General features: G+C 47.3%; 1 protein-coding gene across 1 annotated transcript in view; it reads left to right on the top strand.

Annotated features, from left to right (window-relative positions):
* Nucleotides 1-15,175, top strand: part of ABCA1 (ATP binding cassette subfamily A member 1) — a 114,360-nt gene that overhangs the window by 45,091 nt on the left and 54,094 nt on the right. The window contains exons 6-8 of the mRNA XM_081103435.1: nt 4,211-4,332; nt 6,398-6,574; nt 9,952-10,044. Coding sequence (XP_080959561.1) covers nt 4,211-4,332; nt 6,398-6,574; nt 9,952-10,044 — 392 coding nt within the window. The remainder of the gene's footprint in view (nt 1-4,210; nt 4,333-6,397; nt 6,575-9,951; nt 10,045-15,175) is intronic.

Here is a 15,175-nt window from a genome sequence, read left to right as displayed (position 1 = left end):
GAATTCAGCCAGGCAAATACATAACATAGACACACACACACACACACACACACACACACACACACACACCCAATGAAGCTAATGCAACCAGCCTTTCCTGAAGGTGATGATGATAGTAGCCGTATTGAGTACCTTTCTCAGTGCCTGGCATTATCCTGGGACTTTAGCTATATTTTCTCATTTAACCCCCAGCTCAGCCCAGTGAGGTAAATGCCATTGTCGACCCCATGGGTTCTGTTGACATCTCCCTACTCCCTGCTTCCAGCTTCCACCACCCAACTGTCTTCATGACCTGGGCAGATGCAGCTGAGTGGGCTCAGAGACACTGGTGCTGCCCTGAGCTGGTTGGTTTCAGCTTCACGTCCTGTTCCACTCTTCCCTAACCTCCACGAGGTGAACTTCCTTCTCCACGATGGGCTGTTTTCCAGATCATCTCAGTTCATTGGTTAATTCACTCATTTGTGTTCATTCATTTCTTCACACACCCACTAGCTACTGAGTGCCTCCTCTGTGCCAGGCACGGCTGCATGCCAGGAGAGAGTCCTGGCCCTCAGGGCACTTCCATTCCTTGGGGAGAGAGGTGTGCGCAGACACCTGCACTTTGATCTGTATGGTGCTCGAGGGAAAGATAAGATGCCACAGAGGAAGGCCATCTAACCCAGCTGTGGGTGGGGAAGTCAGGGCAGGCTTCCTGGAGGGATGAATCATGGCTCAAGTCATAAAGAAGGGTTAGGCGTCCGCTGGGCTGAGAGGAGAAGGACTGTTTCAGACATCTGGCTTTCTCAAGTTCTTGGCTTCTCCACTCATTTTCCTGCCGGCCACATAAGGGAGAGAACTGAGACCAGAGATACAAAGCCATCCCTCTGGCCTCACACATGCCACATTCCTTCCTCTTCCTTCTCATCCTAATCTACTATGCCATTGTTTCTCAACCTTGTCCAGAATCACCTGGGGGAGTTTATAAAATTCCGATGCCCGGGACTTAGCCCCAGTTCTGATTAGTGGTTGGGGGGTGTGGCCCGGGCACTGGGAGTTTAGTAAAGCTCCCCATGTGACTCTAATGGGAGCCAAGGTTGAGAACCGGTGCGCCACATCACGCTGCCTTTCCGTGCCCACGCCGGCTGCAGCTGCTGTTGGTGCTGTGTGACTGTAAGTGTCCACATGTGTGGGATCCATGTGACCAGAATGCAGATTCTTTGTGACCAGGAGTCTGGGCCTCCTTGCTGCTTCCCCACCCAGTGACCTCACCCCTCTGCACATGCCCTGCCAGAGGGTTGCGCTGACTGTTTCATCAGCTTCTTGGTTCTCATGTCTCATCCAGGGGATTCACTGATAGGCGGTTGGAGTTTGATCACACCCAGCTGCTCTCATCCTCAGAGCCTGTTGACATAGCAGAAGAGTCTTATAAACACGCTGAGCCCACTCTCTGGTCTGGAGAGTGTTGCTCGTGACCTAGACCCGGTGCAAGTGCAGCCAGGGTCGGCCTCCAATGCTCAGCCGCCCTGCTCGGGAGGGAGGAGGCTGTTCTGAATTCCCCAGCACACTGTCCACGTGACTGGTCAGTGACAGGCAGCCCATGTGTGTGTTCTGTCCTGTCCAGGGCTCAGAGAGGTCTGACCCAGCGTGGAGCTTTTCCCTTTGTCCCACAGAGCTCAGTGTCTGGCTCCCATGCCACGCCCCAGGCGAAGCCACCAGTGTTCCTACATCTCTTCCTGTTTACCCCTCCCACAGGGATGCCGGGACACCCCTGATGTCACAGTGTGTCCCTGGGAGTGTGATTCTGGGGATCCTGTTTACTCCTGGGATGTGGCTGGGGAGTGTCATCCTGGCACCGCGGGGCCCTTCTTGGACCTGCTCAGCTGAAAGGAAGTCTCCTGTGATGCTGCCCAGATACTTCTGGAACCTTCCTAGTCCTAATCACATCTCCAAATATTCATTGTTCAGCCATCATTCCCTGACCAGTAATTCTTCGGCAGGCCCTGATCTGGGCACTGTGACACAGAGATAAAACACATATTGTGTGTCCCAGAGGCATAGTATAGAGTCGTGGTCAGCAAACTGGCTCGCGAGCCACATGCGGCTCTTTGGCCCCTTGAGTGTGGCTCTTCCTAAGCCTTAGGAGTACCCTAATTAAGTTAATAACAATGTACCTACTTATATAGTTTAAGTTTAAAAAATTTGGCTCTCAAAAGAAATTTCATTCGTTGTACTGTTGATATTTGGCTTTGTTGACTGAGTTTGCCGACCACTGGTGTAGTGGATTTGGCATACAAATAAAACACCATTCCTAGAAGTCCAGTTCCCAGGACCCCTGCACAGAGTCGAAGGGATACTTATTAAATTACGGATTTTTAGGCCCCATTTTAGAGCCACTCTTCCAGGATCTGTGGGGAGTGGGCCCAAGCAGCTGCCTTTCAGCAGCACGCTCCCTAAGTGGAGCTCAGGTGCTCTGAGGTTTGACAACCACAGAGGTGAGCCTGCGGTAACAGTATCATGTCATACGTGATGGTGAGCCCCACGCAGGTGGCCGTCTACAGGTATCCCTATTCCGAGGAGGACACTAACTGGGCAAGAACATGAGGAGTAACTAGATGTAGCCAGAGACTCACTTCTCTAGAGATGGGACCTGTGCTAAATTCCTTTTTATAACGTGCATTCCTCAAGTTTGTGTAAGCCAGTGGTTCGCAACCTTGGCTGCACATTAGAATCACCTGGGAATCTTGTTAAAATCCTGATTTCTGGGCCTCATCCTCCGGAAATTCTGTTTTTTTTTGTTACTAATGATGAGGCCCAGAAATCAGGATTTTAACAAGATTCCCAGGTGATTCTAATGTGCAGCCAAGGTTGAGAACCACTGGTGTAAGCAAACACACGTGGGCCCAACAGCACTGATGAGCTCTGGCTGGGCTGCTGGGCCCTCCCACTGCGTCCCCGCACACGCCCTCACTCCCAGGTGCAGCTGCTGTCCTCTTTAAGCCTCAGACCGCAGGGGGTTTTCAGATCTAACATGTGTCTCCTCAGTTAAGTGACTTGGTTTGCAGGGTTTGCCCCCTAGAGGTCGGACAGTGGGCTGCAGTCTGCAGGCGATGACTGCCCACCACGTGCTCACGATCAGCTGGCTTTCTCTGTATTGGAAGAAGCTGAGTTATTAAGAGAGTGAGCAGAAGGAGAAGTGGACAGTCAAATGAAATAGGGCAGGGAAAACGATGGTATTTTAGAGTCGGGGGCCCCTGCCTAGTATCTGGTCAGAAACCTCAGTTTGGAGATGAAGCTGAGGTTCAGGAAGATGACCTGAAATTCCCAAGAGGCACCGTGTGCACAGCCTCCAACCCGGGGACTAACATTCTGCCTTTCCGGCCAGTGCTCTTTCTGCTTCACGACACTGGATCGGAGCATTCTCTAATGCACCTGGAGGGCTTATTTTTTAAAGGGGTTCAGTATGAAATCCTGCGGCCATCCAATCGTTACTACAGGCGATTTTTTAATATACAGTTAGGTGTTTCCTTAAAGCGCCGCAGAGCTGGGTTTTGGAGCTCCGTATCACGTGTCCACCGACTGAGACAATGTCGGTGGAAGCACTTTGATATGAGTAATGCTCCACCGCCGTGGTCCTCAAAGTGCGTGCCCTGGCCCCACAGCATCAGCGTCGGCCGGAAACTTGTTAGAAAAGCACATTCTCCAGCCTCCTCCCAGGCCCCTGAATCAGGAACTCTGGGGATGGGACCAGCAAGCTTTGTCAACAGGCCCTGCAAGTGATTCTCAAGCCGGAGAACCGCTGCCCTTTTACGAAGAAAGCAGCCCCGGGGCTTGAAGAAATACGACTTTAAATACCTCTGATTTAAGCAATCTGAGATGCAGGGGGGAGGCAGGAGCAGAGGGGTTAGTGCCACAGATCTCAGGTGGGATGGGTGAGAGCCTTTGAAAGCTTTGTCGTTTCCTTGGAAAGCCAGGGCAGGCTGTGCGTGTGCGCACAGTACTGTTGAGCCCAAGTGCGCATGCTGAGTGTGGCTCCCCACGTCTTCAGAAAGCAACCTCATTGTGTCCCTCCCTTACGGCGAAGCTCCCGAACCTTGCTCTGTGAGCTTACGCCAGAAGCCTGTGGTTGTCCATCGGTTTAAAACGAGGTTTTCTCCACTCGCCCCATTGTGCTGACATATTTTTTCTTTTGGAATTACTTATTAAATGAAAATAAAACACTATTTCCCTGCAGGTTTGACGCTGCGGGATTTCCTGGTGGACAATGAAACCTTCTCTGGATTCCTGAATCACAACCTCTCTCTGCCAAGGCCTACTGTGGACAGAATGCTGGGGGCCGATGTCAGCCTTCGCCAGGTAAGCTGCCACCTGCGGCTGCCTCGGTGGGGCTGATGGCCATGGCATTGTTCGAGGGAGCCTGTAGAGAAACGAATAAGCCCCTGTCCTCCTCATGGCGCTGACGGAGGGCATTAGCTCAAGTTCACCTATTCTTACTTCCCTGTGCAGGCTGGCTGGCGCTGCCAAGCCTTTCAGAAAGTGGAACCTGCAACCTGCCGTCAGGGGCCAGCTGGTTGAAATAAAGCTGATTTCCTGCCTGTCAACTGGCATTTGTTGCTAACTTCCTCCTAAAAGGGGGATGACTTTAAGTTAAGATGAATTAAGCATTTTCGTTGAAATGTCACAGTTCCGAGACAATAAGCAGGGTTGAGGATTATTGATCTGGAGCAGCTCTGTCAGCAGATTTTTAAAAACTTAATGCTTCCTTTAAAGAAAGATATGTAAGGAGAAAATGTTTATTTTTTCTTTCTTAATTTATATAACCAGGAAGTAATGTTAGTGTTTATATAGATTTTTAACCTTCCATTCTTGGAAACCTTCCTCGGGCATCACTAGGTATACAGCTCCCGTGGAGCGGGTAGGAGACCTCCTTGCATGGTTATTGATTTTCAGAGAGGCCTCCCGTGTTTATTCTCTGGCAGAAAGGGGAACTGCTTCCTCACCCGGTCTCATGCCTGCATACTAGCTTGTCTTTACAATAAGCAGAAGCAGTGCAAATGTTTATGCCTGAAAACAAGATCTTTGCTGCACATGCTGTCGAACTCTTAAAATCAGAAAAATGTGCTTACCGCTTGCCCTGATGAAACTAGGAAAATATGCGTTGTGTTTAGCAATTGTGTGGTCGGTAGGTGGGCCAAAGGGAGCAGGCCTGTGAAAATAGCTGCATTTAGCATGATTTCCATTGCCCCCTGCCAGTTTCGTATCTGTCATGTCACGTCCGATCAGTTAAAAATGGGGGGTATGCTAAGTATGGAGGCGGCCCTTGAGTGGTGATAGATTCTCTGTGTAGCCTGAACTCTTAACCACAGACACGAAAGGGAGGCCGGCAGCCTGAAGGCAAGGACAGTTAGAGAAAGGAGTCAGACTGGAGTGCGCTTGGGTACCTGGTAGTCGGTGAAAACGTGGTGGAGACCGTGGCAGGCCAAGTGCTCTGCAGCGTCAGAAAGCTGCATGGGTTTTGTGAAGCTTGAGGTTCCCCACTCACAATAGGTTGTACTACAAGCAGGTCAAGCTGCACTGATTTAAATGAACGGGGGAGGTAGTAATGGAGTAAGAAAGAGTCTGCATCATCCATTCATTATTCCACAGACTTTACTGTTGGTAATGTTCCAGCATTAGGGACCCAAAGGGAGCAGGAAAAGCAAGGCCCCTCCTCTTCTTGGACTTGCTGTCTAGTGGACAGTCAGGGCCATACCAGAAGCTCAGTTTATGTAGGCCCAGAAAAGCTAATTAAGTAAAAATGTGGCCAAGCAGAGGTTCTCTAGGCGGGGTCTGCTATCATGAACAGATAAGAGTGACTTAGAACTGGTCCCAATGAAACAAGAAGCTTGGCTTGCTGGTACTCCGCTCCCAGGCAAGTAACACGAAGAGTTCCAAATCCTGAAATTGCATGAATTGTTCTTTGCATCCGTTAATTGTCTGTACCTACAAATAAATGGAATAAATGCTTCTTTTTCTATAATTCAGCCCAACCCCTGTTGAACATATTATAAGTTCTAAAATAATGAGAATGTTTTTCTCTAATAAAAGTGGTTTCAGGAGTTCACACTCTAGATTCCTAGTCACTGAATCCTGTGTCCCACTTTTGAGAAAAGACTTGGACTCAGGATTTCCCTTCTCAAGGACAGGAGAGTGGGAGACGGACGATGAGTCCAACACAACATTCAAGTGTTCGGTGTCCTGGCAGATCATGCCTGGACACAGTCGGAAGTTCATGAAAGAGACCCGCTGCATTGGACTGTTTCAGGGGTGCCTGTTCTTCATAGCTGTGTCGATGTGAAGTCACCCAAAAGGCTTCAGGGACCCAGCTTCCCATCTTTGTAACCCAGTCCCGCTTGTTTTTCTTTGCATGAAATGCTTCCAGGTGTTTTTGCACGGCTACCAGTTACGTTTGACCAATCTGTGCAGTGGATCAAAGTTAGAAGAGGTGATCCAACTTGGTGACCAAGAAGTTTCCAGGCTCTGCAGCCTGCCAGGGGAGAAACTGGATGCCGCAGAGCGAGTGTTTCTTTCCAACTTGGACATTCTGAAGCCCATCCTGGTGAGTAGGCGTGCTGTATGGACAAGCTTCAAGCACTAATTCTGGTGGAATGTGAAATTTTTCCTTGGACAACGTGACTTTGTTTTTGTAGAAACATAGAGCTGGCTGGGAGTCTGAGATATAATTTAGCTCAGTGGTATTCTAACTGTTCTTGCAAACTTTTGGGCTATCTCCTGAAGGGTAAATGGAGGAAGAGTGAGTTTGGGTGTGGCTCTGAGTCTAAGCCCAAGGTCCTTTGTGCCTGTTTTAATCAGAGAAGACCTGTTTTTCTGAAAAATTATAATTTGAGATTATATGAGTTCATTTGAAGAAAGAGTTCTCCAGATTTTTTTTTTAAAGGCTCAAAACCGTTTTTGGCAAGAGAGAGATCTATTCATTTTAAAAAGCCCATCAGAAAGGAGACACGGTGAGCTGTCACAGTGGGAAAGCCTTGGAATTGGATGGAAGCACATTCAATAATTAGCTTAACCAGTGACAAAATTGCATTTACCCCCCCCCCCCCGCCCCCCCAAATGCCAACAAGGTCTGATCAGTCTAGGATTCAATAGTTCAGAAAAGCAGTCCATGAGAATACATGTTCATTCTTATTCAAAGAATGGGGGATGAACTTGAGCATTTTGGTCTTTGGAGTGTTGTGAATAGTTCCAGAACAGGTGCATTTCTGGGGGTTTTGTGAGATCTCTGGTGAATTGCCCCTCCCAACAACATCATTTAACATCCAGTGTTCTTACCAGATAGCACTTTGATTTGTCTGTAGTTTCTCTTAAAACCAGGAAAGAGCCCTGGAAGAAAGATATGCCTGTAAAGAGGTGTTTCTCATTATAATCCATAGAAATTTGAATCCTCTAGGACTTTGTGCCACATAATTTCTTTATATAGAGAGATGGGTCCTCTCAGACTGGCACATGGTTTACTTTCAGTCTGAGCTACAACATAAATCCTAGTCCTAACCTGGAGTTTTTGAATATGGGCAAAGTGAAGGAGAAATTTTAGTCTACTTTATGAAAGTATTTAAAGAAAGTTTGAAATGTCCCCATAAACACTTGGTGACATGCATTGGCATGAGGAAAACAAAATTGTGCATTATATTGAAAATACATCCACATTTCACTTTATTTCATAGTAGAGTCCCTAAAAAATTTCTGTGTAGATAAGACTTTTATAAATTGAAGAGAGTTTTCAATTACATTTTTATTTCACAGATGTTCTGTCTTCTCTTTCTGGTATGGCTGTGACTTCCATTGCATTAGTAGTAATCCCTCCCAGTCTTCATTTTGTGTAGCAATCTTCTATAAATAAACATATTCATTCAATAAATATTTACTGAACCCTGATCTGTGCCATGTACTGGGCCAGGGAGGCCGTGGTGAGCAAGGTACAGCTTTCTCTGAGCTTCCCTGCAGGTGGGGGAATAGATGGGAGAGACCAAGCAAGGAGCAGATGCGCTACAGTGAAAACCCCTCTGCTCGGTGCTGTGGAGGCCCTGATGCGGCCTCTTCATCCAGTCCTTGAGGATCAGGAGAGAAGCACCCTCTAGGTTGAAACCAAAGAATAGAGGTTAGCCGGGTAAAGAACAGGAGAAGGATGCTCCAGGCAGAGGATATGGCCTCTGTATGCGTCTGGAGGGGAGATAAGAGGGGGTGGCATTTAGAGGACCTGCACCTGGTTGAGTAGCTCTGAGTGGAGTGGATGTAGCTATGGGGAGTTTAATGGGAGAAGGGACGTAAGGCATGACACTGCGGAGGTGGGCAAAGATTACCTGATCATGTTAGGCGATTGGGCCTCATCTTTAGGGCAAGGGAACCACCAAAAGACTCTAGAGCAGTGATTCTCAACCTTCTGGCCCTTTAAATACAGTTCCTCATGTGGTGACCCCCAACCATAAAATTATTTTCGTTGCTACTTCATAACTGTAATGTTGCTACTGTTATGAATCGTAATGTAAATATCTGATATGCAGGATGGTCTTAGGTGACCTCTGTGAAAGGGTCGTTTGACCCCCAGAGGGGTTGTGACCCATAGGTTGAGAACCGCTGCTCTAGAGGGTGGATGACTCGAGGTGATCACAAAACAGAGTAAATCTTTGAATTTGAATGACCATTGGAGCAGGACTCAACACCAGTCCATCTAGCCCTCCTAATCTGCTCTCCCTTCCTTTTGATTCTCTCTCCCTCCCCGCCTCCCCCCCCCCCCCCCCCGCCCCTGTCCACAAACATTTACTGGGTGTCTAGTTACTATGTGCCAGGAACTATGCTGAACACTGAGCTGAAATAAAACACCAGCCCAGAAATTAAAGTCAAATTGCCTTTTAAATTTTCAGTCTTTTATAATTTAGCTATTAAGCTAGTGAGGAGAGAAAGAAAATAATGAAGTTATCTGTTAGACCCAGAAAGGAGAGGGCACAATGGCCTTTGTCATTCTGGGGACAGCACGACAGAATGTCATGTTTTTAGGAACTGTTACTGTGTTGTGATTAGAACATTTTATAGAAGTAGGTGGGAGCTTTTGAGTAACACAACAAGCGTTTGTTCATTCTTCCCGTAATGCTATTATAGTCTTTAGTTATGATCTAAAAATATTGAATAATGCATGAATTCCTGTTTACTCAACACAGAATGTACAGTTCTTCACTAAAGGTTTTATTTTTCCTCTTTCCATCCCCTTTCCTTACTTCATACGAGAAAATCACTTGCTTCCAGTGGTCAGTAGGGACCTGTATGAGTTCATAGCCAGGGGTGTTTTTGGTTAGGAGAAATGATAGAAGGAATTCCAAACAGAATTATTTACTGGAGCTCTTTGGAAAAGTGATGTGGCAAGCTTTGCTGGCCTTTGTCAAACAAGTATGAGCAGGAAATCACAGTTAATATTAGTGCAGGTACTTGGTTCTCAGATTTCATTTTGTGGCCTAGTTTCAAGGCATGTTTCCTGGGTTAATGTTATTCAAGGAAGTTACGTCTTTCAGATCTGATATATACTCAACCCACCTTATGCTCTTTGCCCTTCCTTCATCCCTACCTTATTTGCCTTCCTTTCCTCCTCCCCCTCTCGCTTATCTTTCATTGAATTAAAAGGAAAATTTATGCCCTGGCCAGTGTGGTTCGGTTGGTTGAGCATCCTCTCAAGCACCAAAAGGTTGCTGCTTCTATTCCCAGTCAGAGCACATGCCCGGTTGCAGGCTCGATCCCCAATAAGGGGCATGTAGGGGCAGTCGATAGATGTTCCATTCTCACATCAATGTTTCGCCCTCTCTCTCTCCCATCTTGTGTTTAAACTCATAGTTGTGAATGGTTTTAATTAACTTGTTTATTTTCAATAGAGATTTCAGGTTTACATTTGAGTTTAAAAGCCAAGTATTTTTTTTTTTCTTCTCATTCCAGACAGGACTAGACTCTATATCTCCCTTCCTGAGCCAGGAGCTGACTGAAGGCACAAAAATGTTGCTGGATAGTCTCGGGACTCTGGCCCAAGAGGTAAGTTGTGCCTTTCCAGCACCAGGAGGCAGACCATCCTCTGTCGCTTTTTTTTTTTTTTTTTTACCCTAAGTTGACTAACAAGGTTTTCTTTAAATGTAAATATCATATGAAATGTACAATCAGTGTTAGAAGCACTGGTGATGTTTAAAATGATGTGGTTTGATCTCCTTACTGTAGAGATGAAGAAACAGACTCATAGATGTCTCAGAGCTAATTAGCTAGTGGCTAAAGGCCCCATATCTAGTCTAGAACTTTCTTCCATTTTTATTCCCATCCCTTGCTAATAACTCCTTTGGAAAGAGGCCCGCGCTTACCACCTCCCCATTCCCCCCACTCCCCGCCCATGTGCTGCTTTTGTCTTACCAGCAACTTCTCCATATTTCTTCTGCAGTTGCAAGGCCAGATACTCTTTACCAAAATATTTGTATGCTAATTAAAGGGAATAATGTGGATATCCCTAAATCACATCTTTCCCCTGTAAACATCTGGCCTATGGGGTCCCATTTTGGGACTATAGTCTCTTGGTGAACATTGAGTTGAGCCCACAGGTTGACAGATGTATAAGAATAAGCTTTGTCATAGGATCCGTGGGCCTGTAGGTGCTCACAAAAGCAGTTCACCTTTCCTCTGCCTCCTGGCCAGTGAGTGCTGCCCCTTTCTGACACCCAGCCTTGTTGCAGATGAGACTTTGGGAAGGAGGAGTTGTCTGGAGCCCAGTATGTGAGGAGCTGAGCCCAGTGGACAGAGGGCAGAAGGCAGGGGACATTGGATAGGACTGACTTGTGGGGACATTTTTTCAGACATGGTCCAGCCTTATTTTGAGTTGCTTCTCTAACTCATTTTTTTGGTGTTTCTCAAATATCAAAATTCTCTCTTTTTTTCTCCCTGGGAATAAAAGTATTGCATGTTCACTGTGGAAAATGCACAATGTTTGGAAAATATAGAAAACACCAAGATTAAGCCATCACCCCTTTAGTATGTTGTTTTTGGTTCTCCTTTTTTTTTTTTTTTTTTTTTTTTTTTTTTTTATTTTTTTTTAATTAAATCTTTATTGTTCAGATTATTACATTTGTTCCTCTTTTTTCCCCCCATAACTCCCCTCCTCCCAGTTCCCGCCCCACCATCCGCAATCACTCCCCACCCACTGTCCTCATCCATAGGTGCACGATTTTTGTCCAGTCTCTTCCCGCATCTCCGACACCCCTTTCCCCCCCAAGAATAGTCAGTCCATTCCCTTTCTATGTCCCTCATTCTATTATAATCACCAGTTCATTCTGTTCATCGGATTATTTATTCACTTGATTCTTAGATTCACTTGTTGATAGATGCATATTTGTTGTTCATAATTTGTATCTTTACCTTTTTCTTCCTCTTCCTCTTCTTAAAGGATACCTTTCAGCATTTCATATAATCCTGATTTGGTGGTGATGAACTCCTTTAGCTTTTCCTTATCTGTGAAGCTCTTTATCTGACCTTCAATTCTGAATGATAGCTTTGCTGGATAAAGTAATCTTGGTTGTAGGTTCTTGGTATTCATTACTTTGAATATTTCTTGCCACTCCCTTCTGGCCTGCAAAGTTTCTGTTGAGAAATCAGCTGACAGTCGTATGGGTATTCCCTTGTAGGTAACTGAGTTTCTTTCTCTTGCTGTTTTTAAGATTCTCTCTTTATCTTTTGCTCTTGGCATTTTAATTATGATGTGTCTTGGTGTGGTCCTCTTTGGATTCCTTTTGTTTGGGGTTCTCCGTGCTTCTTGGACCTGCAAGTCCATTTCTTTCACCAGGTGAGGGAAGTTTTCTGTCATTATTTCTTCAAATAGGTTTTTAATATCTTGCTCTCTCTCATCTTCTGGCACCCCTATAATTCTGATGTTGGTACGCCTGAAGCTGTCCCAGAGGCTCCTTACACTATCCTCGCATTTTTGGATTCTTTTTTCATTTTGCTTTTCCGGTTGGGTGTTTTTTGCTTCCTCGCATTTCAAATCATTGACTTGATTCTTGCGCTCCTCTGTTCTGCTGTCGGGAGTCTGTATAATATTCTTTATTTCAGTCAGTGTATGCTTAATTTCTAGTTGATTCCCCAATATAACATCGAGGGTCTCATTAGTTTTCTTGTAGATCTCATTAAGTTTATCAGCGGCTTCTAAACAGTTCTTGAGAGACCTTAAAAGTGTGGTTCTGAACTCTAGATCTTCCATTGACAATTTTGTCCTGTTTCTTTGTCTCCGCATTTTGTTATGCTTCCTTGGTGCACCCCCTAGTGGTCTTTGTGCGCAGTCTTATAGTTAAATCTTGTAGCTAATTCCAGGGAGGGTTTGACCTCCAGGCCAAGTGGCTATGAGAATCAGCTGTGTCAGCAGTGAGAGAACTTCTGTCCTCTAGGGAGGTGCTAATCTGGCGTTTGCCTGAGGCTATCCGGCAAATGCCTCCGTGCAGGGCTTGGGCGGGGCGGGTCGCACAGGATCAACAGGGTGGGCCGGAGAGAGCAGTGATGGCGGCTCTCAGTCCTGTCCCCAGGGGCTCTGCCTCTCTGAGTCCCAGCACCCGCTGCAAAGCTCGGAGAGAAAGCTGCACTCGCTCTGACCGAAGCCAGACAGTCCCGCTTCTCCTGTTTGAGTCTGGGTCCCTAAAGACTCGCCCGGATCTGGAGCTCAGAGTCTGTGACTCCCTCCCGATTGAAAACGCCAACCGCGCCCTCCGCCGCCAGCCCGCTCCGCGCACTCCGCACCTCAGAATTTGACTTCAGCACTGCGCCTCCTCTGAGTGTCCGTATGCGTTTCTCTTTCCTCCTAGTTGTAGGACTTCCATTCAGCCAGCGTTCCAGTGGTTTTGGGTGATGTCCGTTCTGTCTTTTAGTTTCACTTTTGAAGTAGTTGTTCAAAGCAGCAAACTCCTGCGTTAACCTATGCCGCCATCTTGGTTCTCCTCTCCTTTTTTTTTTTTTTAAATTGTGCTCATGTGTGTCTGACTGAAGAGGCTTGGTTTTTGCGTCCCTTTCAGGGAAAGAAGCCCCCTTCCAGCTGCCTTTGGTTACCTCAGTTATGAATGCTGGTGACCTTTCTGTAAGGGGAGAAGCTGGGTCACCTGGGGTTCTTCCAGGAAACACTGCCTGGCAAGTCCATAGCCGTTTCTCTAGGGTCCCGTTAGCTGACATTGACGTGCCCTGACCTGACTACTCCTCCAGGTCCTTGCCCAGCCGTACAGAAAGTAGAGCAGGGACTGCGACAGGGGAGGCTGCCTCTAAGCTCAGGGTCTGGGCACAGCTGTTTCCTCTTACATCACTGGCCTGACTTTTGGGGTAAAAAAAAAAAAAAAATTAAAAGCATGTGATGTTCCCACTGCCGATGTGGCGAAACTCTCCAACTGAGCAATATACATTTTTCTTGGCAGCTTGCTCCCTGGTCCAGGGCAAGCAGGGGCCATCTCCTTTCCCTGTAAAACCTTCAAGTCACTTCAACCACAAGTTACCCATTGTCTAACTTGCTATTTCTCTGGGACAACTGGGAGAGGACAAATCCATAAATAAATGCCCTTATTGATCTGTTCAGTGTTTGGGGGAAAAGTTGGTTGTCTTGACCAGAGCACAACCCTTGAAGGAAAAGGGAGCTGATATTTTCTGAGCAGCTCCCCTGGTTCATGGAGTTCCGCTCAATTTTCCTGCATAATCCATGTGACAAATATGAATGGGTCTTATTGTGCCCATTTTATAGATCACACACTCAGAAAAGTTAGAGAACTTGCCCCCAGTCATCTAATTGGTAAAACTGGGATTAGAACCCAGGACTGTTGGACTCCAAAGCCCATATTCTTGCTGCTGTAGCCCACTTGTCTGACGAACTCCAGTGGTAACTGGTATCGAATAGGAAGGAGACTCGTTAAAGAGAGAAAATATAGATAAACAGGACTTGGCAGTTGAGTGGACGTAGTTGAATGAAAGCTGATGTGAGCTTCGTGTCTGGGGAGCAGGACAGGGAGGCTGTGCCTGATAGGGTCGGGAGGCAGGGCCGGGAGCAGCGTCTGTGGTCCAGCCAGCACCTTCCAGGGGCCCGGCATCGCTAGATGTTGGGACTCCACAGTGAACACAGTAACTTCCCTCTACTCCTGGTCTCGTATCGGGTGGGAGACAGGTCGGTGTATGATGTGGTCACAGGGATACGTGCAAGGAAGAAAAATAAAGCAGGGAAGGGAGACGATGATGAAACGTTGTTTTAAAGGCAGTGATTAGGAAAGTCCTCTCTGATACGGTGACGGTTGAACCTGCAGGAAATGTCAGTGTTTCAGTGGAGAAGGAAGAGCACTCCACACAGAAGGAACCACAGATACAGACACTTGTGTGGGGCACGATGAAGGAACGTATTTAAAGACCAGGAAGGAGGCCGGGGTAGCCCGAACAAAGTGAGCAAGTTGAGAGGGTGGTTGGAGGTGAGAGGGTGGTTGGAGGTGAGAGGTCAGAGGAAGAGGTGAGAGGTCAGAGGAGGAGGGGAGTGCCACGTAGGCCTGGTCGGGCTGAGTGAGATGGGAGGCCAGCAGAGGGCTGGGAGCAGAGGGGCAGGCATGACGTGACCTAGCGCCTGAGACTGCATTCTGACTGTTAAACTGAGAAGAGACCATGGTGGGGGCACATGGCAGTGGGTTGAGAGACTCCAGGGAAGATCAGACACCACCTTTCGTGGGCTGTGCGTGGGAGCGCTTCACCGAGGAGTGTGGACTGTGCCCCTCAGACAGGTGCTGGGAGAGCCCCGAGTAACCTCGTCACTTACAGTGCCTCCGTGCAGAGACGGCTGGTTTCATGTGGGAGGCAGTGTGTTCTTTTGGTTGGGGCCCGGCGGGATGGTGGTGGTGAGGCAGCCTGTGGGAAGAGAAGCGAGTGGCTTTCACTATTATTTAAAGATCTCCATGGCTGTTCCACTCACGGACAAAAGGGGAAGTGGTCTGCCATCTCTCCCTCCCTGTCTGTACACCTCATGCAGGTTATGAAAAGCATAAGTGAGGAAAAGCTGGCCACCGACTTGTTCTCCCTCTTTGGAGGGACAGACGTTTGTGACATCTGACATCTGTGCCTGGCTCCCCTCGGGGCAGGAAGCGGTCAGGATCTATAGGACCATGTCACTCACGGGAACCAGCAGACT

Source organism: Myotis nattereri (genome assembly GCF_964212035.1).
Source record: "Myotis nattereri genome assembly, chromosome: 12".
Taxonomy (NCBI): Eukaryota; Metazoa; Chordata; class Mammalia; order Chiroptera; family Vespertilionidae; genus Myotis; species Myotis nattereri.
Note: the sequence above shows the minus strand (reverse complement) of the source record. Positions and strands in the feature narration are given on the sequence as shown.